Source organism: Perognathus longimembris, chromosome 2, assembly GCF_023159225.1.
Source record: "Perognathus longimembris pacificus isolate PPM17 chromosome 2, ASM2315922v1, whole genome shotgun sequence".
Lineage (NCBI taxonomy): Eukaryota > Metazoa > Chordata > Mammalia > Rodentia > Heteromyidae > Perognathus > Perognathus longimembris.
In genome coordinates, this window is record NC_063162.1 from 111,258,681 (window position 1) to 111,282,966 (window position 24,286).

Sequence of the window (24,286 nt, forward strand, 5' to 3'; positions counted from 1 at the left end):
GAAAACAGTTCAGATTTTAAGAGCCAAAGAAAATGAAAAACAAGGTACAATTAATGATCTTTTCCTTTCTTTTCCCAATAGCTGAGTGTCTTCTAATCAACAAGAGCTATACATAATCTAAAAGCTTTCTATATTATTTACAACTTAACCTTCCATCTCCATTGTTTCTTCAAATGAACATTGATAGAAGCTGTCAATTGCTTCCATAGTTGATATTTACCTAATATTAGGAATTTCTTATTAGTACACTAATGTACTGATTCAATGTATTGAAAGTGTATTCCTTTCATAGTAAACTTCATTATCACTTTCTCAGGAAGGAATGAAGGAAAGAAGGGAACAAAGAAGAAACAGAAGGAAAGAAGAAACATTTTGAAAAGTCAAAAAAACAAAGAAAAACCAAACACAAAGCAAGTACCTGTTTTAGAGATAACTCCATGCTCAAGATGGTTGTTGGGTGCTGAAAATAGAAGGTGAATGTCAATAAAAATAATGATTGACAGGTGATTTGTTAACTAATGTATCATTTTATCTTTTACCAAAGTCTACTGAAGTGAAACTGCTGGCTATCTTATGGGTGCATGGGGGTTATTCTTTGCTTTTCCTTCCACCCCAATGAGTAAGGATTCTTCTGGCTTAATATTAATAATGAAAATAATCAAATAATCTTATTAGATAAAACTACCTATCTCTATGAGTAATTTTGCAATGAAAATTGCTTCCAGTTACAAGTTTTCTCCATGTTCTAAATATTCTTAGCTAAACTGCTTCCATATAATTTAAACTAGCATCGACAACAACAGCTCCATAACCATTCTGCTCTTACTCAGATCAGTGAGTGATTAGGGGGAAAAAAATTGCACAAATAGCAGAGTTGGAGAAAAAAATAAATAAAAGGGAAGAAAAGTGAGAAAAAAGAACAAAGAATAGCCCTTTCCAATTTTCAGTGAGGAGAACAATTCCCTTTTTCCATTGCCCAACATGCTTTGAACATGGCTTGTCCTAACATGCTTCAGAGGTATTATGGCAAATTTATGTAAGCCTCTTGGTTCACCCTTATGTTTGACATCACTTTTCCCTTAGGAGCCACCCAAGGTTTTGTTTTGGTAGGGCCAGATAGCTGGTCTTGTTCTTATTAACTTCTTGACCACTATTATCATCACAATGTAAACAGGATCCAAGGGAAGCCAGAATTTTAATTAACTTGAGCTTCTCACAGTGGTGGGCTCTCCACTTATTCTCTTTTAAGGCAATGGATGTTTCCCTTTATATGGATTCTTTAAAAACATAACGGATTAAAAATGTAAGAAAAGCACAGCACACTTTCAAAAAGCTTTTCAAAGAAGTATAATTTTATTTGTGATATTATTTTCAGGGAATACTTATAAAATTAAACTTCCTTGAAGATCTACAATGAATTCTTCAATTTGAACCTGTTATTAAGCGCCAAAGACATTCTCCAAACCTGGAGAATTCTTAAAGATGAACTATTTTGGGAAAATGAGAAGACTTTAAAGTACATGAGCACTTACTATTATGCAATCCCTGCTTTAAAAAAAATTATGTACAGAAAAGCAGGGATACAGATGATTTATTATATTCTTCTAGTTTGTTCGGTTTCAATTGGGAAAAGCTTGCAAATAAAACTTATAAAGTAGAAAAGCATATGGATAGGATAGGACTCCAGGCTTTCATTTAATGTGGAACTTTGTGTGACTGTATGCTTAGAGAATGTAGTAATGAGAGACAATCCCAGGAGTATGGGTTCCCTCTATGAAGGAAGGTGGGTCCCATTTTAGTAAAACCCTTGCCTATGCTTAGAGAAAATGAAATTGGGAAAGCTAATTTCAAAGAGTTCTCTAGGAAAAGTGATGATGTGTTGGATAAATGTGCCCCAAAGCAATGACTGACTACTCAGCCTCACTTTCCCTTCTGGAACTCTGTCTAGACTGAGTCTCACCTTGAACTTAGCCTCACTCTCCCTTCTGGAAATCTCTCCAGATTGTGTCTCACCTTGAATACCTGCAACTCTTCTAGTACCACCTCTTCCATATTCCATTTCTCCTTTGAAATGCTAACAACTTTTAGGACTGTTCCCATATCTGTAAAAAATAAAATAAAGCAAAAACAGAACTCAGTGTACTGCTGTTTATATTCAATATCTAATTTTAAGCCTATCATATAGAAATCTTTCATTTTTCCCCATAACTTTTTCAAAAAAAAAATCTATCAAATAAAGGATGTAAGAATTGAAGTTTAAGTATATGGTTTTGCCTTTTTGAAATGTTACAGCATTTTAGCTAGTAATGTAAATATTCATAAAATGAATATTAAAAGATGGATATGTAGAACATATTTGTCACAAAAATATGCCTAATTTAAATCTTGGTTAAATGATAGGGTATAATGTATTTTTGATCTTATATAAAATATATTTTATATATTTAAAATATATTTTAGTATACCTTGGATATCTTAAAATGTATTGAAATTAGTAATTATGCATTCATTTCTATATATCTATATCTATTTAATGCATTCTATACTCAATTTATCATAAAAGTTAAGATACATGTTGTTTTATTAGCATTAAACATGAACACATACTCATTAAAGCAGTCTACATGGACAAAACTTCAAGGTTTTTAGGTAGATTCTATTTCTAAATCATTCTCAATAAACCAAATCATACATTTGTTTAAAACAATTGCAATTCATTTTAAAAGACAGAATATAAGGAAATCATGTCAAAACAAAACTAATCTTTAGAAATGATATCTTAGGTAAATTAACTTATACTTCAGATTTATAAGTGGCAGAAAGCAAGAAATAGCCAAAAGAGCACTTTAAGGAAAGGAAATTATTTAATTTGTATTTTATTTATGCAAAATCAATGTCTTTAAGATTCTGAATACTGTGGTTGATGTATAAGGATGTATATGATGTTGCTAATATATATAGTGATGTACAAAATACCCTGTATTATTTGCTTGATATTCAGTAACATGAGATGCCTATGAAAAATGCATATTAAATATTTTTTAAAAGCCAAAAATTACCTAACATCTCAGTGAAAGTTAGGTACTGCCACCTTGTGGCTGAATTGCATTTTCAGTAGTGAACTGTTAAAGACAAATGAACTTTCACAAATTAAACGTCAAGCTCATGAGAATCACTAAGACTAATTATTTAAAGTTCTGACCCTTAAAAAGCCATTTTGTAGTCCTTGGGAGCTCTCTTATTTGTCTTGGTCTGGAACTGGGTCTCTGTAGTATAATCATGTTTAACAACCATTAACAACCAGTCTTTGAAATTTATCTAACACATGCTTGGTAATAAACCTAAATTCTGCAAAACAATTGGGTTATTTAAAGGTTAAATAATCTTAATTTTGCTTTACATTCTTAAAAACCTTTCCAATAAAATAACAGTTTCTAAAGGCATTTTCCATTAATGTCTACTTCTTCATGAAATTCTGAATCCATTAGGCAGTGTAAATTATCTAGACTACAGTACCTTTATCTAACAATATATGCTTTCTTCACTGGTAATAGTTCTTTCAATATTAGAAAAGAAGTATAAACTTTCTCACATATGGGGAACTAGCCAAATAAATAATTATTGTATGTATAAAATCTATGTGTGTATATGCATGACTAAAATTGCCTCCTGTGACCTTACACACTAGCTAAATAAATAGCATCACCTGTGATTTCTTTTTAAGTTGTTGTTATCTAGCCTAGGCTGGCCTTGAACTTATGGTCTTCCTTTTTCAATCTCCTGAGTGCCACCACCACCAGGTAAAAATTTAAATATATTAATCATTTCATGATCACTAAGTTGGCAGACCAAAAATAAAATAAATAAAATATAAAATAAAATGGGGTCCAATAATGAGAATCCATAAAAATCATTGTATCCAGAAAATTCAAGTAAATGAAAAATTATTTCCAAGTTTTATTTAAAAATGTTTACAAAGCAATAGTTAATGTTTTTGAAAACTCTCCAATGTCATTTACATCAGTGATTCTCGAAACCAGTGCAAGGTGAATTTCAAGCATAAACACTGTTTAGCCTTAATTACTGAATTTTTGCCTGTACTCACTCAACATATTATAGACACACATACACACAACACACACAACACACACACACACACACATACACACACACACACTCTCACCTAATCTATGGCCAGCATGAATCAAGCAGAATATACAAATATATTTTATTTGAAATCTCAATCTCAAATGGGATATAAATATGATTAGTACTTAAAAGCACACTGTAGCTTTTATAGAAACACTGACAAATAGCAGGTAATAATTATTTTGTTTTTAACCAAGAAATATTTTTGAAGGTTAGGTTTTTATTAATGTGCTATTAAAATATTACTCTGAAAGAAAGCTTAGTCCAGGTCCAGGCTCACCAGTTCCAAGAAACATTACATCGTACTGGCCATCTTCTGCAATGACATGGTCCACCACTATCTGTGTTAGTCTGTAGTCCACATTTATCCGCTTGAATGTTGGTCCTCCTGCCACTGGGTAGACTGCCTTATACATCACGGGGTGCCGCTTTATGAAACTGATGACATCATCTGGAAAGTCTCGGGTAGACTTAATCAGGGGGTCATAGGTCTTGCTCGGACACTGAAGAAAATATGGACAAAAATAGACATTATATACCTGAGAAACTTATACTGACTGCCAATGAAGCTTTCTAGGCAGATCATGAATGTGATGAAGAAATAGACAACAGTCAATGTGGAAGTGATATGCAGGTTTAAACGAATGTAGTATTCCTACACTATGTGTAGGAATCTGCTTTTTTTCCCCTTAGAAATAGTCTGTTTTATATATATATATATATATATATATATATATATATATATATATATATACATACTTTTTTTTTTTTTTTTTTTTTGGCCAGTCCTGGGCCTTGGACTCAGGGCCTGAGCACTGTCCCTGGCTTCTTCCCGCTCAAGGCTAGCACTCTGCCACTTGAGCCACAGCGCCGCTTCTGGCCGTTTTCTGTATATGTGGTGCTGGGGAATCGAACCTAGGGCCTCGTGTATCCAAGGCAGGCACTCTTGCCACTAGGCTATATCCCCAGCCCGTCTGTTATATATTTTAATGGTATTTACTTGGTGTAATATTTTCTTATGAAAAAATATTGCTAATGATGGTTACTGTTTCTAATGAAGATACTTGAAATTTTAGTTGAAATAATTGTTAAAAAAAACTTATAAAGAACATGAAGCCTTATTTTTAATTTCCTTTAAACAAAATAGAATTTCAGTTTGGTTTTAACTATGCTTCTTAAAAATAAGATGGAACAAGTGAATAGCTCACTAAAGTTACTTTCCAAAGACTTTCAAGAGTTTGAAACTATACCCATCTCTTTTATTATAACTAGTGTGAAAATTATACTGTGAACAATTCGACAGCTCTTTCCCTGAAGGAACTGTGAAGAAACCCTCAGGGAATTTTCCACTTCTGTCTAAAATTGCCTCATGTGACTTTGTACACCAGATACATAATAGTTTGCAGCTGATGCCCTCTGGTGGTGAGAAAAAAATTCAAATAAATACAGAGTAAAAAAAAAAATTTGATGGGTCTTTGTCTAAACTATAAAGAACTGCATTACAATTTACCTTTCTTTTCTCCACAGTAATCATATTCTTTCTGTTCAAAATCGTGCAAGACAAGGAAGTACTTCCATACACAACAATATTATTATCATTAGCAAATTTGAATTCTTAATGGACTAATGAATTATTTTGCTATGGAAAACTATAGTTGATTGGTTATGCATAGTAAGAAAGAGAATAACTTTAGAGAAAATTTATATGAAAATATTTCCTTTGTATTTTAGTTTTTTGATGAATTGGAACCAGGCCATTTGCACTAGGGCTTAATTAGATCACATCAGTTCCACAAAAACAAATTGTACTTTTCAATGTTCTCAAGAGGGTCATTGAAAGATCCTGGAATTAGTGGCAATACATAACCATGACCCCAAATTTTATACTGATAAAATAATAATGTCTCATTGTGTATCAAAAGAAGCATCAAAAAGCTATACCTGAATAAGAAGTCAATGATTTTTTTCTAATTAATTTGATAGTATCTGTCTTTCACAAAAATCTTGTTTCCCTGCCATTTAAGAAATTGATCTCTCTCTTTTTTTTTTCTAGTTATTTGTCCCAGGACTATGCTTAAGAGATTAGATGGGCCCTACATCATTAGCCATTTGGTACTTATTTAGCAAATCCTTAACGGGAGGCTGGTCTATAGACTGAAGCCTGTGTGCTCAATCATTGTTTCGAGCGCTTAGCCTTCAGCCAAGTGGAATCTGTCAACTTGATAATGGAAGGAACCCTATATTAAGTAGATTAAGCTTGGAGCTCAGATAATACAAAGCTCTTACCCAATTACAGGCTGCATGTTTGAGGCTTAGTCAAGCTCCATTCATAGTAGGCTTACAGTGTATAATGCCTGTGGTTCAGTCTGGTTGGTCTATCATTAAAATCAAAGCAAAAGCAAGATTTTGCCTGCATTACATTTTTGAAAGAGCTCTCCAACTTAAGAGAAAATGTCTTTGGACTTTGTAGTCGCTAGAGTTTCAAAAGAAACAGATCGTGCCTCTGAAACTACACTTGTCGTTTACAAGTAAATAAATAAATGCATAGATTTATATAAGAAAGCACAACCAAAAAGATATAAATAGTAGGCAAAAAATAAATCAGGCAGTCTTTCTCATTGTTTGCTTCTGACAAAAAGAAAAAAAAAGAAAGGCTTAGGTATAATCAAACGTGAGGAAAAAAAAAAGAAAAGCAGGAAAATCTGGTTTCTATTCACTAACAGCAAATGAGAAGGGAGAAGGCCCTTCCCCTCTCCTCGTATGAGGGACCTCTCTCCACATTGCTAAGGGTGCACAAATGTAAGGGTTTGGGGAGAACTATGCCCCAATGTTCAAGATAGAACATATGAAGGAAATACTGTTCTTCCAGTACACTTAGTCTGGGAGGATTTTTGCTTTGATACCATGTATCTAGCAGCACACAGGCTTAACTCATGAGACCATGCAAATGATAAGGTAAAAGAAAGGTAGGAAAGAAGAAAAACAGAAAGTGTTCAGAAACTTTGTCCAATTTTTCTAGAAAAGTTTTCTGTCATACCTACACATTCAGATATTTAAAATTCAAACAAACATATTTACATATCTGTTTAATTTGTAGCTGTAAATGTATTCTACTTGAATGTCTCCTGAAGAGCCTTTTATTTCAGCCACAGATTTTTTTTTTTTTTTTTTTTTGCATTTGCTTACTTTCTACCACTTTCACTAGGGTGAGTGGAGGAAAGAACCAACAGTTTTGAAAATTGCTAAGACAAATTAAAATTTGAGAGGGGGCTAAATGGCAGAGGGAGATACACAGAACGAAGAGCTTTTAGTCAGACTTCCATATGACAGTATCTTGCTGGAAACACTATCTCCAGAGCTGAAGAGGAAAGGAGAAGCTGCCTGGACAGACTGAGATGAAAGGGTAAAGCCACGGCCACAAGCCTTGCTCAGCGGCCTGTCGGCATGGCGGGCCGCACAGCTGGCTAGGTGTGAGCCTGTTATGCTTGGCAGATCCCAGTGTTTGTGCAGCGCCTTGAGGAGTGCAGAGGGAAGCAATGGATAAGAAGAGAAGAAAAATAGTTTTTATCCAATGAGAGAACTTTGCCCTTTGGCAAGGCACCAGGCAGCTGTTAAAAGTTTTCTCCCTCTGCTGCTGCGGGCTATTCTCTACAGGTTGCAGTTTCCTTTTAAACAAATCAGAGGAATGACAGATGGGAGGGAAGCTGAAGCCCAAGGAAACACTGGCCTAGAGTTACATTTCCAACAATTGGGGAAAGTAAATTTAATGAAATGTAAATGTATCATGTAAAAATGCAAATTTAGAAAATGCTACTTTCCCTTTCTGATGAATCTAAGTCTCAGTCTTAACAGATACAGGAAACAAGAAAAACCCTACTTATTTACCAAAAATAAAGTAGTCCATCTTTTTTCTCTCTCTTACCCTCTTCTTCCTCTCTCCCTCTCCTTCTCTCTCTCTCCTATCATTATTTCTTCTTGTAATCTTCTTTTTATGATGGCAAATTTTTCCTACATTTTTTCATTTTTTTTCATATTCACATGTATTAGTTGTACAAGGAAATTTCATTATGAGATTGCCATATGTGTACAATGTACTCCAGTCAGATCCGCACCCTCAATCCCTTTCTTTTCCCCTCCTTACTACAAGTTCAATAGTTTCCTATTGAAACCTGTTCTTTTACATGCATATTCACTCTCATTCATCCTCTCTCTGCACCCTCACCTGACCATTGGTACCCAAACCTACCAGAATCTATTTAATTTTCCTGCCATCCATTTCTTAAGGTTATACTCATTATACAAGGGAGCCCATTGTGGTATTTCATAGTTCACATGGTTTAATTAAATCAATTTCCTCTATTGCTTTTTCATTCTCTATCCACTCTACCCCCATATTGTCCAAAACCTCTTGATGACTTCAGAATTCTTTTGTGCAACATAATTATGAACTAATCTCATGAAAGGCTAGATTGTGTCCTGATTAATTTCTTTATTTAACATATGACACAGCAGGAGGGTGCCACAGGACTCAGGGCTTGTCAGTGGTAGATGACCATGATAAGGCAGATGTGCTAGTAAGCTTAGAATCAAAAGAATGCTCTGATTTCTCAGTGTCTCTTATTATGTTGAAAGGGTAGTTGTTTGTGATCGTATACCATTTTAATCCCGGTAAGTCAGAAGAGTGAGGCTGGAAAGTCAAGATTTCAAGGCTCATCTGGGACATACAGCAATTTTCTGGTAAATCTGGGTTGCATAGGAAGAATTTGTTTCTAGGGGGATAAAAGGTTTTAAAAATTGGTAGGAAATAAACAACTATTAGCTACACCTACACTTATAGTCTAAATATTTTGTTGATCTCATAGCAAAATATAAAAAGAAATGGATGGAAAAGGGATAATAAGCCCTTTGTAAATGGAGGACACGGTAATATTTATGTTTTGAAATTTTCTCTATAGGAAAATCCCACATGATGAGTTGTGGATGAGAAAACTTCCTATTTTCAGAATGGTTTGAAATGCTTAAAAAAACATATTCCATATTTTACATTTGTTGAGAGTTAGATAGTTTCTGAGCGGAGGACAGTGGCTCAGTCTTATAACCCTAGCTACCTAGCAGCCTTAAAAGGCTAGGCTCACAGTTTAAGATGAACCTGGGCACAGTGACGCTTTGGAGACTCCTCAAAGAAGAGCTGGACATGGCATGAAGTAAGACCCTCATCTCAAAAATAACAAAGGATGTAGAACTGGAGGTGAAATTTAAGAATAAAAGTGTCTGCTTAGTAAATAAAAGGCCTTGAGTTTGAAACCTCTAAACCATTAAAAGCAAAATAAAAAAATAACATACATGCTATTTATATAGTACACTATTAAATTATGACTGACTTATTGATTTATCAATATACTTTTAGGAATAAAAAAGATCTGAACTCTTAAAATAGAATTAAAGAAAGGAAATGCTTCTTCAAGGAATATTTGAGATGTAATAGGTTTTATGGAACATTTCAATATTCTTCTTATCAATATTTACAAAACATTTTTAAGTTTAGTTAAATCAGCTTTTAACCACATTTTAGTATTGATTTCTTCTTTTCTTCACACTAACATGACACATGATAGTCAGGAATAAACCATAGAAGGGCAATGAAGAGGAAAATAAGAATAATAAAGGAGGTTGGCCCATTGATTTTTTTGTTATTTTTTTGGGACTCAAAGCTTCTTTGTCCAAATAAAAAGAAATGATGCCAAAAAAAACCCTACAGTAGGGAAAATATTTAGAGAATGGATTCATTCTATGCAACTTGAAGAAAGGTGTATACATTTGGTGGGGAATAAATAATCGAGGCAGAGCTGGTGTTAGGCATGTATTCAGCATACCATGGATTCTGGGCCACAGTGTTCTGGCATATCACTAGCTCTGGCCTGACTTGAGCTTGGTGTCCACATCTGATTTTAATATTTCACTTCACTTGCAACTTCATATCTCCCCCCCCCCCCCCGACCTCCAGCTTAGTAATGATTGAATAAGGTATCATATGTACAAATATTCTGTTTGGACACCAGAGGGCAGACAGATCACTTAAGTGAAGGCATTCTACAACACTTCCTTGTGACTTTCCAGGTTTAGTTGCACTGCAGTGTATCATAGCAAGGCTGGGGGGTTAGCAGTGATAGTTGGTCAAAGGAAGTACAGCCTCCCTCATGTCAAACACTACACAAAACCAAAGGTAGAAATGCTATTTTTATATGCGCAGTTTAGCTGAGTAATGATATCAGATGATGTCCTATTGTGTAAAACATAAAAATTATGCAGCTTTGAGTGCTTTAAAACAAGTTCATATAAAAGAGGATGTCAGAAAAGGATATCCAATGACATGCAGTTAGTTTCAGGTAAGCATTCAGAAGTTTACTACCTGCATATTAAGGAATGAAAAGATATTAGAGACCACGAAGAAGAGGGCAAGTAGACCCATCAGAAAACTCTAATCAGCCTCTTCTCCACTTTGCTATTCCTGGCAATATGATATTGGAAAAGTCATTTAATTATTCTGGGCATCGCATTCCTCCTGTGCAAAATAAGGGTGAATTATGTGGTTTCTATCATCCACCCCAGTTCTTACATGCTCAAATTTTACAAGGGCAGTCACTTGATATACTGTGAAAAAGAAATCCAATGATTTTATGAGTGTAGTAATTTAAAATGGTGAAGTTCATTTAGGAAAAGTGAACTTAGTAACAGACTTTTCACATCCTATGTATAATGTTCCCAATTTCATCACCTATATTCCAAAATAAATAGCATAATTTAGAAAGACATAAGAATAGCATGACAAGCAAGTGAAAGTGCTTGTAATGACTTCATTTTTCTTTTTGGATTTGTGAGACACATTCTTACTAGGTTTCCCAGGCTGACCTCAAACTCATGACCTTCCAGCTTCAGCCTTCTGAGAGCTGGTATTAAAGAAGTGTGACACCATTCCTATCTCTATATTATTTTGAAAGAACTAAAGAAATGAGCATGTAAAGACATTATATATATATTATATATATTATATACATTCGTTTACATAGTTTCATATTTGGTTGCAGTGATTTTGAGTAGCCAAGAGCAGAATACTTGACATAAACTAGCTCTTCATTGTTCTTTGCAAATAATCATCCACCACTGACATTTTTGTTTCCTGATTTTTTTTTGTCATTACTGCTAGTTCATAGAGATGGCTGGCACTCAGGAGTATGGTATAAAATGTAAGTTTTCTTTGAGTATCACATAGTACAGATAGCTTCAGCAGGCAGGAGCTAGGGAAAGGTAACAACAAATCCTCTATATAGCACTCCAGACTTCCAGTATACCTAAAAACAGAGCAATCTGAAAGCACTAGCCTGCAATCATTTTCACAATCATTTTCAATTTCTAAGTATCATAGGATGGAATTTGTGCCTATGTGTGCAAAATATTTTGTTTAATTTATTTTGATAGTCTTAGCCCCAAATTGTTTATCCTGTAAATACACAGATGAGTAAGGCAATTAAAATTGTAATGACATAAATTAAAATCAAGATCTCAAGTAGATATTATCATCCTTTGATTCACTGAAGCATTGTTCTTAGCAGCTTTGATATAGAATCGCTAAATGTTCATGGGCCAATGAATAGACAAAAATTGGATAATACACACACACATTTTCATGAAATACAATGGACATTATGTTAAATTAGGTAAACCTTTCATAGAAAGACAAGCTCTGCATGATTTCACTTACATAAACTTAATTTATGAAGCACAAAAGTAATAGAGATAGAGTTAGAGACAAAAGGGAGAGTTACTTTTCAATGTACAAAACCTTTCAATTGATTAATTTCTACAGATTTGTAACCTGGTACCTATATAACATGGTCCCTGTATTAAACAAAAATTTTGTATATACTTTAACATTTAAAATGACAGATTTTTGTTAACTGTATTTATCATCACAAGATAAGAGAACAATTAGGCTGGAGATGTGGCCTAGCAGACCCAAGGCCCTTAGTTCAGAACCCTAACAGTCAGTGGTGGGGAGGAAGAGGTAGAGGGAGAGGAACAAGGAGAGGGAAAGGGAGAGGGTAAGGGAGAGGGAGAGGGAGAGGGAGAAAGAGAGGGAGAGGAAGGAGGGGTAAATTTTAAAAGCAATATTACAAAAAATCATTTTCACACAAACAGTAATTACCTAATATTTGTGCCAAAAATATTTATGAAATAAATTTAGACTAAGGAATTATGAAACAATATGTGTCCCAAATAATATTTACATAATATAATACATGTACATAATAATATTTACATAAAAATGAATATAGAATGAGGAAAGTAGAACACCAGCTATTTTCTCCTTAAAAGGAATCTATGAAAAGGTATAATTTATGGAACTTGAAGGGGTTAGTCAAAATTTGTTTCTCAGAGATTTCAGAGTATTTTAGCTCTCTTGAAAGATATATTCAGAATAAATCCTAAAAGGAAAAGAATGAAGATTTTTCCCTTCATATATTAAGTCAATTAACTCTTTCTTCTTTATTTTAACAGCTTGAACTATTTTAATTATAGCTACAATGAACACTAGTCTTTCATTCATAATGTACAAATAACAGTTTAAACAAATGAATAAACCTCAAAAAAACATATTTCTGGTTCATTCTGTAATTTTTTTTTTTTTTTGGCCAGTCCTGGGCCTTGAACTCAGGGCCTGAGCACTGTCCCTGGCTTCTTCCCGCTCAAGGCTAGCACTCTGCCACTTGAGCCACAGCGCCGCTTCTGGCCGTTTTCTGTATATGTGGTGCTGGGGAATCGAACCTAGGGCCTCGTGTATCCGAGGCAGACACTCTTGCCACTAGGCTATATCCCCAGCCCTCATTCTGTAATTTAAACATGACTTTTACTATTTGAAAAGTTTGGATTCGGGGTTATTTAAAATCCCTTTGCATCTAACAAATATATAGTGTTCAAAGTGCAGGAAAAGGAATGAAAGATGACTGATTAGTACAGAACAATTAAATTCCATTGTTCTAGATTACCAAATAATTTTGGCCATTTTATGAACATAATGATGGTATACTCAATATTGGCAGCATAATCCACTCATTAAAATATATTTCAAGAAATGTACCCAAGGCCTACTGTATGAAACTGTAACCTCTCTGTACATCAATTTGACAATAAAATAAAAAATAAGCATCTTATTTTAACTATAAATATATATATATGCCATTATTTCCTACAATACTCAAAACTTTTATTCAAAAGAAAAATATTACGTGGGTGTAAAGGTTGTAAATTCTCCTCCATCCCTGTAAACAAACGATAGTTTCTTGAACAATCAACAGGCTACGTTGGTATGGAGTCCATTGTAGTTCGAAAGTTTAGAATTAGGATTCAGATACAGGATACAGTTTTCAGGTTGGATACATACGGTGCCAGGCCGCGGATAGGGAATCCTTCCATCATACTGAACCCAGCGATGTTCCACACTCTCCTTATGCGCGTAGGGACCATTAAAAACAGCTCTGATGTCAGCCATGCTAAATACACACACGGCAGAGCCTTTGAAGATGGAGCTGAAAGAAAAAGCCAGGTGATCTTCAGAGAACATTTATTGAAAGCATACAATAGCTAAGAACTACAAGGAGGGAAAACAACCATTTAGAACCTCTGATTGGCAGAAGCTTCCAGAAAACAAAACCAAGCACACACACACACACACACACACACACACACACACACACACACTCAATCCTATTAGGTGATGAGTGAAGACTGCAGGACAGGCAATTAGCCAGTTTAGCACATGAGCAGTACCTAGAACCATGTTTCTGGATACGTTTCAGGAAGGAAGTGAAGTCTCATAGAACACTTCACCAATAAGTACAAATTATCTAGCAAAACTTAACTATAGGGATAAATATAGAGATATAATATTTATACACATATTTTAAATTTCCATTTGAAGTTATTAAAGCATAATGGTTTAGTAACTCTTACACTCTTACACTCTGAAAAGTGACATTAGTTACGTTTAAGGAATTGTTTGGATATGTGCCTAATAGTTATCTGTTGGCTTAAATGTAATTAACATAATAAAATTCAGGTGTTAATGTGTTTGCATGAATAATTTATTCATACAATTCTTAGTAAATTTGTGTGTGGATAGGTGCGCATGTACACACTAATTTTAGTTAGGACTCAGGGCCTGAGTTGTGTGCTTGGGCTTTTGTTGTTGTTGGTGGTGGTGATGAGGCTTCAACTCAGGGCCTAAGAGCAGTCCCTGAGCTCTTTTGCTCAAGGCTAGTGCTCTATCCCTTTGAGCTATAACTCCATTTCAGATTTCCTGGTGGTTAATTAGAGGTAAGAGTCTCATGAACTGTCCTGCCCAGGCTGGCTTTGAAGTATGATCCTCAGATCTCAGCATCCTAAGTAGCTAGCATTACAGATGATAGTCACTAGGCCCAGTAGTGAATTTACTTTTAAGCTTTGAGAATTTGTTACTTTTTGAAATAAGCTTATTATGAGTTATAGCAACCTTTCTGAAACTTAAGGTACATGTAATTATTCGAAAGTAGAAAAGCTTCTCTGAAATTCTACAATATTTTACAAAGTAGTGATAAACATTCTTAACATATATCATATATTTCTTTTGGGATTATTTTGTTGCCAAAATTAAAAGCCATTTTATTTGGGTAAAATATTTCAGGGATTCACATCCTTAAAAATGAATTTACATTTTACAATCTAAGAGGTTTACTATTTCAAAATTACACAAACATGCTAATGATTCTTTAGCAGAAACTCATTCTTTTAGCAGAAACTGATTCTTTAGAGAAACTCAATTATTAGTATTCTTAAAATTATATTAATGGTAAATATTTAGAAGTAATTATAAACATGCAGCTCAGACTAAACTAGCTAAGAAGTGGGGTCATTTCCATAAAAGTCTCATAAATGTCTGTGATATTTTAAAGTAATAAAGCAGCATGCTTAATGGCATTGCCAATATAGAAGGTAAATTATGTCTTCCCTCTTGACAAAGGATATGACGTGGATGCCAATATTACCTCAGACTTCAGGGGAGCATTAAAAATAAAACAACAAAGTGCACCAGGAACAAAGAGCTGACTTGAAACTTCACACTCTGGGTGGGCAGAAACTTGATAGGAATAAAACAAGAAGAAGAAGAAGAAGAAAAAAAAAAGCAACTATCTTGGGGCTATATTTCCCTGGCACATATCTGCATCTAATGTGTGGAACACCTATTGACTTCAAAGAAAGCTGTGGGGATGGAAAGGTGCCAAGAAAACCAGTTCTGAGATACTGGGTTGACTACAGGCAATTGTTCTTGCATCCCTTTATACTCAGATATAAATTAACAAAAGAAAAAGGATTTTAAAATAACAGCTGCTTATGTAAATACACACAGTTTAGCCTTTTATTTATATCCTATGCCTTACAATTAACCAAATACTGTTTTATTTACTGAAATATTCTGAACCAGTAATTTTAGTTTCTATTTATTGTATTGTATTGTGAACTAAATTAGGATCAGGCCATGGGAATAAGTTGTAATTTACATACATAATAATTTACAAATCTATTATACAAAGACACTAAGATCATTTCATTTATAGCACAGAAAAAAAAAACACAAAAAACAGAAAACAACCTCCATTTCCCACCAATACTAAATGGTAAGAAGAGACCTTCAGAAACCTGAACCAAGCATGCACATAGTACTATGTACAGGAACAACAACTTTCTAGTGAACATACCCAAATGTAAGTTACTGAGGGTAACAAAATAAAGGTGCACTAACCACGTAGTTCTTGAGAAGTCTTGAGAAAGCTTTGTAGATGCTAGAACACATGCAATGTAGTAGCAGAATCTCAATAACAGCTATTAAACCAATTTATGAAAGCAATACAGACAACTGTGATGATTGAAACATAATGTATGCACATATGAAATACCATTATGAAACTCCTTGGTACAATTAGTACACACAAAAATAACAAAAGTGTCAAACAGGTTGTGTTGTGGCGGTGTGCCTCTGAGAAGGGGCAAAGGTTACCAGAAAGGGTGAGTGATTATTAATATTGTCATAGTGATTCATTTGCATGTAAGAAAATAAAAGATTGCAACCAGTTGAAGTTGATTTAAGAAGTGGGTCGAGGGTTATGGAGGTGTAATAGAGGCAGTAAAGTTGACAGGGATGTCATATACATGGATGGAAGTGTCATGATGAAACCCATTTGTGAAACTAATGTACACTAATAAAAACATGACTCAGTAACCTCATGCAGAAAGGAGACAAAGATACAGGAATAAAAATTATAAGAACACTTTTAGTCTTGTTGTTACTATTAACTAAGTACTATTCTTGGGGCAGATAATGCGAACATTCTTGGCCATAACAGTGAAGCCCTGAAGTTGTCAAAACACTCCCATCTTTTCATGGTAATGAGTAAGTACAGAGAAGGTAGGTTTATATGTGATGAGATTTAAAACATCACATGTAAACCATCACGTTTTATTTTATCTTTGTCAATGATCACAATAATTTTCTTATATTTTTAATACTACCACTATGGCTAGGAAGCTTAAGATATATAGTATGTGTAGCATAGGGATATGACTTCTGTAGTCAACAGTTTTATCTGGAAATGAATAACAGATATGCTTTTCCATATGTGGAATATAACGGCTCAGGGTAGTCGTGGAAGCAGAATGTGCATCAGCAAAGCCCTCGGTATTACAAGAATATAGAGAGATTGGCTAACTGGTAACCAGTGTAGGAGTTAGTAGGATGGAATTAAAACAACAAAGGGAAGCTTTATATGGATATGAAAAGATGCCTTAAAAGCAACAAATGGCAGGTTAGATGAAAAAGAAATGTATGACATACTACTGAAAAGGAAGACACACAAAGCATTTAAATCTGTTGATAAATATACATATATGCACACACACACACACACACACACACACACACACACTCCCCAGAAAGATAAAGCATTTTGATGAACCTACCTGGTAGTGGTAAAAACTCCATATATGACAGGATTTCTTTCATCTCGTGTAGGGAGTAAATATATATCTTCTGTTAATGGAAAAAAATGACGTATTGTTTTTCACATTTTATATTTCCTTTAAAAAATAAAGTATTTCTGGCACTCGAGGCAGCACATAAATACAGTATACATAATATATCTTAAGAAATTAAAATAAAAAATTGTCTCACTATTTATGTGACATTAAGTTGGAAATCTAAGAGGTATTTACTTCAATTAGGCATAAATAAGAGACTATAATAGATAATCTCTGTGACTATTTCTAGCTGAGAGTAAGTGATTGCATACTGGTGTAAACAAGAAAATAAAATAATATTTTACCCTCTAGCACAAATCACGTTGTCTTGGATTATATCAACTTAGTAATTAAATTATGTACAGGTGATATTTACAATGATTATTAAATATGTGAATATGATTGTATACAATAGGAGGAGTCATCATCAATACTAAATATTTACTTCAATACTTTAAGACAAAATACTGATGAAATCCTTCAATGATGTAGTGATTTACATGCCCATTGGAAAGATTTTAAAAGTAGAAAATAGAGCTAAAGATGATAACTTTATCTACAGCTTAAAAACTTCTTTTAGAATTGATTTTGGGAGAAATGAAGAGGAAAAATTAGAGAAGAATTTATTTTTATGACTGAGGAACCCAAATCACAGATTTCCCATACTGTCCAGCAGAGGGCATGAGTGAAGTATATTTGGTTCCCAAGAAAGTAAAAGATTACAGAGATATTAGGACTTTGCAGACTAATAGCTCATATCTTTCACTTGTGATTTTGTTTCCTTCACAACTTTTAGAATTCCTAAAAATGAACCTCGTCTTTATTGTGTGTGTGGGGAGCTAAGGCACACCTAATGTGCCTGTGTATGGAAATTTAGTAACAACCATGTCAGTGTCTTAGGAGCTAAAATAAAACAAATGATGAATAAAATAGGCAGCACAACTTTTCCAGCAAAGAAGGCATATGTAACTTACGGAGTTCATCAAAATGAGTATCTGCCCCATCTCTTCCAGGAATTGAGCATACCAGTCTGGCTTTCAGGAAAGTTGTCCATTTGTTTATCAGGCTGCGTTGTCCTCCTACATCATTCTGAATAATGGAAAATAGAAATGCACATAAAATTTACCAACAGGTAAATTCTGTCATCAACTATCACTGTTTTTTGTCACAAACGGTAACTATTATACTGTAACTATTATACTGTGTTATTGATATTATTTTAAAAGAAACAGAACTTGTGTATCTTTCCTGGATATCCAAATGGTTTTTGAATACACATGTTTTTCTCATGGCTAAATGAATTCGTGTCATTGATTTAACTGTATCAATGAGTAGATGACTGCAAGACTACAATAATGGAAATGGGCTGGGAATCAAATCCTGTGACAGCCAATATCTTTGTTTCACAATTAATAAGATATGAATTCTACAGGTTTTTGATTATGTATTGATAAAATGTGATTAATATCTTGAGATGTCATTTTGACAGAAATATTACTGTCAACTATTAAGCATAGCTTTAGATAACTTAGGTTGAATAAATAATAACACTGACTTGTAAGTTATTTATAAGATTTAAGATTCCTTGGGAGAGTTAATAAACACTTAAAAGGAAAGAACAACAGAAAATATATCAGCTATGGTGGGAGAGTACTGTAAAGGAAGGACTAGAAGGTTGTGCGAGGAAGAATACGATTTGCATATATAAGGAGGTAACAATAAACTGTTTTAATAAGCAAACAATGAAGGGATTAGGGACACTGGATATATTATGTGAGTTTGTGGGATTGTCACAATACAACTTCCATTTACAACTAATGTAGGCTGATAAAATAATAAAGGAGGCATATTGTAAAGCTATCGTAGTATTTTGAAAAGTAATAAATAATATTCAACCAAGTAATGAAACACATTGTGCCTAAAAACAAAGCATTTGCATCTCTTGGAAATTTGCCTCAGTACAAATTTAAAAATATTTCTTTCCAAATTTATTGCATTACAAATTCAGCATCAAGGCAACATGTACATACACATAATAATGTACATGTGAAAAAATGAAAATACATATCAAACTGCATAATGTATACTTTATTTCTTCTCTAAAGGATTGTGTGTGTGTGTGTGTGTGTGTGTGTGTGTGTGTGTGTGTGCCTAGGGCTTGAATTGGGGGTAGGGTAGGGGGTACTCTCCCTGAGCTTTTGTGCTTATTGCTATTTAGTATTCTATCATTTGAGCCACAGCTCCACTTCAGCCCCTCTTCTTGCTATTTTTGTTGTTGTTTGGGTGTGTGTGTGTGTGTGTGTGTGTGTGTGTGTGTGTGTGTGTGTGTGAATTAGAGATAAGAGTCTTATGGATGATCCTGGTGAAGCTGTCTTCAAACCCCTGTTATTCTCAGATACCTCAACTTCCTGAGTAGCTAGGATTACAGCTATGAGCTACTGGTACCTGGCTTATTTTGTTTGAGTAATTCACATAATGTTTATGTTAGTAAAATATGCATGACTATGCTACTAGATAATGCAACCTTAAAAAGATCTATTTCTTGTTTTGACATAAATATTTTCTTTTGAAAAATGAATAAGATTTTTAATTTACTTGAGTCAAGGGGTCCTACTATGCTTACAATAAAATACAAATCATTTATTAAGGGAATATATTAATTATTTCATTTTAACTTTTAAGAATTATACTTGGAGCCATATTTACCATTAATCTTGTTACATTTAAATGTACATCCTATAAAACTTTGTTTTTCATACTATGAAGTGCAAAACAGTACTTTTTCATAAAAAATGAGCAATCATGTTCCTTTGAAAACCTATTACTTGAACATGACAATAAATTTCCATTTTTTCAAACATTTCTCCCTTGCTATTTGCAATTATCATATAATTAATAGTGATCACCAGAAACTTCTAACCTATTGGTTCCAGATTTGTCAGATAAGAAAGGAATGTATATTGTACCTGTATTTTTTTAAGCCTGACAAATGGAAATTTTAATCCTCTAAGCAACATTATCTTTAAAAGTCCTTCCAACCCACCCAGCAGCCTTCTCAGTTCTTCAAGGAGTAAAACATAAAAAACAAACAAAAAAATCCAGGTCAAAGATGAAAGCCACCTGCTGTCAGCAGGGAAACAAGCCTACTTTCTTATATAATAGCACTCAGCAATGGATTATAAGCATTTAATGACTGGATAGTAATTCTTACAGACATCCAGAAGCATGACCTGGGATAGCAAAGTTCAATTCACAAGGAGTTGTATTTCTCCTGCAGAGAAGTGTCAGTTGGGCTGACTTTGTTGATGAGCTCTCAGTCCTGGGATTTGTTTGCAAATCTACACAATCTCCTCTCCCACACTCCCATGCCTCACCCCCACCAGCCCAGAAGAGGGCTGAAAGGGTGATAACCACTTTTGTACTAAATTGTCACTTCCTTGCTTATTTTTTGTGAAGTTCTAAAGAACACAACTGTCTCAGCCAACACAATAGATTTATTATTGAGTTGTCAGAATCAGCAGCCCCTAGTCACCAGTCACTTCTGTTTGTCTCCACTCTATTTATCACAGCCTCTTTGTTGTTAGGTTGCCCAAAGTCTTGACATCTTCTACTCAGAGATACAGATGAAAGTAACAAAGAAATTAAAGGTAAACAAGCCTGAACCATGCACTCAACTTGGGTGGTGAGGAGAGAAGATGCCCACCTTCTTTCTCTGTGCAGCTTTACATATATTTACAATATCTCTAAGTTTTAAAGAGGCAAATATAATGAGAAAATGTAGTGCCACACGGTCATTTGGTTGCTGTTCACTGTTCATTATGAATTGCTGTGATTCTCTAAGAGTACTTACTAATAGGTAGATTAGTGACAAGGGAGGCTCAGCTTCTCCTGGAAGCTTTTACTGTCCCAGAAAATTGAAGTTCTTATAAATCTTACACAGACATGTAAAGTAGCTAGAAGCTGTCACATGCCAACTTTTATTGAGTATGCCTTTTGACCTTGGGGCAAAATGCAGGGTTCATCTCCTAAACATGGTATTATCTGTGTATACCATCCTTTCTGGGGCTCTCTCAGCAGTTTATAAATATTGTCATTTTCACCTATGTATGGAAACAGAAGCTCTTGGACAATGCAATAATTGGCTTTAACTTCCTATACTCTTAAATCCTAAAGATTTAGTACAACTAATGAAATTGCCAAGACATCTGAGAACTTGTGGTACTCCATGAACATTTTATGTTGTCAAAGAATTGTCACAATATTATAACTGATTTAAATTAAAGACTAATAGAATTTTTGAATCAATACACAATGGAGAAATAAATTTCTTAAAAACTTCAAAAAGAAAAAAAAACGATGCTGAAATCAGAAGCTATAGATTCTCTTTTGCTTAATATATAGGTTTTCCTCGTATTTTTTCAATGTTGTTTGTGGTATTTTGAGACAAGATCTCACTATGTATGTAGCCCAGGCTGACTTTGAATTCAATATGTGGTACAGACTGGTCTTGAACTCATGAGCCTCCTGCCTCAGGCTCCCCAGTGTTGGACCATTATCAGTATCATTTTGCAGGCAAAAGGGTGAATTCTGTGAAATATTTCAAATGACATAATCTATGCATGTTTTTCTTTGAGCGCCAGTCATTAACATCATGTACATATAAGGATTGTTATGTTTCTATCAACTACTCATGGTCTTCAACTGATTTCTCATTCATAATAAAAGCTGTCTAAATATGTCATCTAATAAGCATAAAGACTGCCACTGTTGTAGGAAAAACAGGAGTTACAATCACAGCAGCTGGCATCTCATAGTAGGTGTCCAACTGACTTTTCTCGGTGCTGGCCTTAGTCTTCAGCGAATCTGCTGAAGTTTTCTCTAGGCACAGATTTTAGAATCCTTCTTTGAAAGCTTACTTATGTACATGGGGATGGATCAGTAATAATGATTTAAAAAAATACAAACTCAGGTGGTAAACTTGTAAGCTTAAAAGTATAACCAATCTCTGGCAGAAACAAAGTACTGAAGCCTAGAGAAGGCCCCAAGGGGCTCATAGGAAAGAATTCAACAGATATACTAGTCTATAATTATGTCATAAAGAAAACCTTAAATGAGTACATGTCTATATTTTAAAAGATCTAATGAAAATGTTGAAGTTTATCCACCCAATCAAATTTTTTAAAAATATGCTACATATATCTCCTTAGCCAAAGAAGCCTTCTTTTGTAATAGGCTGTTTTATGTGACTGGCTCATTGAGATAAAAACAATGTCTTAGCTACTAAAAATTTAAGCTGTAAAGAAAATAACAGTAAGATAATAATAGTATTCATCAAGAAAATTGCCTTGCGTTGTATTCATATAACACCTGGCAATAATTTTAGGGCAGATGAAGGAGAAAATGTGAGAACAGCTAGGTAACAAGTGACATAAAAATGAACATGTCAGGGGCTGGGGATATAGCCTAGTGGCAAGAGTGCCTGCCTGGGATACACAAGGCCCTAGGTTTGATTCCCCAGCACCACATATACAGAAAACGGCCAGAAGCGGCGCTGTGGCTCAAGTGGCAGAGTGCTAGCCTTGAGCGGGAAGAAGCCAGGGACAGTGCTCAGGCCCTGAGTCCAAGGCCCAGGAATGGCAAAAAAAAAAAAAAAAAAAAAAAAAAAAAAAAAATGAACACGTCACTGCTTATTGAGGAAGTGAAGATACAGTTCATATTTGCTTTTAACAAAGAGAACTTTTGGTCATCTGTCTTCTCTTTACCAGAATAAGATCAATTACAACTTGCTCTTCAATTTTTTTTTAAGTTTAGTGCCATTCTCTGCTACTTAAGAAATCTAAAATATATTTCAGACAGCATGGCAGCCATGAATTAATATCCTTTATTTCAACTAGTAATAATCTTTGAAATACTTTACTAGTAGAGAAAACAAAAATATGTAAGCATAAATATTTGAGACAAAATATTGAAGAAAAATTAATGAACAAGCCAACTTTTTGGTAAGCGTTGAGAACAGAATATTCTATATAATGCAATCCATAGAGGATTTCAAGGGAACTCTTTTTTTCTTAAAGTAATATTCTTTTATTTAGAGACAACTGTTTGTAATTTGCCACTGGAGCTTGACAAAGCAAATAGAAATGGAGCACATGTTTTCCTTAATGCTTCAAAAGCTCTGAAAGATTATTAGCAATGCATAACTTGGGTAAATACTATACTAATGACCTTGGTTTCTACAATATACTAGATAAAAATTAGGTAAATCCACATGCATTTAGCAATCTTTTTTCAGATAGGATCAAAGTTTATTTTCCTTTATTTTTTTTTAAGATACAGCAAACAGAATATATCCCTTCCTAAGAATTTCTTAGACAGGAAAACAGATGGAAGTGATGGTAAAGCACATCTGTAACTCCTGGCACTAAATCTCTCATTTAGGTTGTAAGTGACACTCTAAAAGTAAGCGGAAAACCCACAGCTTGGGGGAGATGTGTCAACAGCATAAAAACACAAGTCTTCAAAGACAGTTATTGTCCAATAGAACTGTGTAACAAAATAGACAATCCAAGTGGAATTGAAGGAAAAAAAAACCAAACTATTAATGAGACCCCCCCTAGGCAAGTTATGTGAAAGGACTCTCCAAATTGAATTCCTGGCATGAACAAAAGGAAATACTGCAAAATGGAAAAGAGAACTGGCATAACCTACAGCTGGAATCTGGAATGAGCTAGCCTAAGTAAGCTAGTGGACAATGCTTCCCAAAACGAATAGAATCTGAAAAGTAATACAAAACAGCCTTGAGATAGATCATTGCAAGCAAGCCTTGATGAAAGGGCAGATATTTCCACACATTTATTTAAGGAAAACACACACACACACACACACACACACACACACACACACACACACATACCACACAGTAAATGGCAAAGTAAAACCACATAGCAGAATTTATTTCATTGTGTTAGTCTCCATTCAGTCAGAATTTTATTACTTTAACACAAAGATCTATGTAGTTATCATCTATGAGAGA

The 24,286-nt window shown here is 34.3% G+C and overlaps 1 protein-coding gene across 3 annotated transcripts in view; it reads right to left on the reverse strand.

The window, feature by feature from the left end:
- The window catches only part of Sema3d (semaphorin 3D), a 172,759-nt gene that overhangs the window by 28,462 nt on the left and 120,011 nt on the right, over positions 1-24,286 (reverse strand). For all 3 annotated transcript variants that reach the window (XR_007210077.1, XM_048339924.1, XM_048339925.1), the window contains exons 9-14: positions 18,228-18,342; positions 17,197-17,266; positions 13,589-13,733; positions 4,430-4,652; positions 2,014-2,102; positions 419-460 (exon numbers count right to left, since the gene is read on the reverse strand). Coding sequence is in view for 2 of the 3 variants with exons in the window: in XM_048339924.1 (XP_048195881.1) it covers positions 419-460; positions 2,014-2,102; positions 4,430-4,652; positions 13,589-13,733; positions 17,197-17,266; positions 18,228-18,342 (684 nt within the window). In the remaining variant the exon portion in view is untranslated. The remainder of the gene's footprint in view (positions 1-418; positions 461-2,013; positions 2,103-4,429; positions 4,653-13,588; positions 13,734-17,196; positions 17,267-18,227; positions 18,343-24,286) is intronic.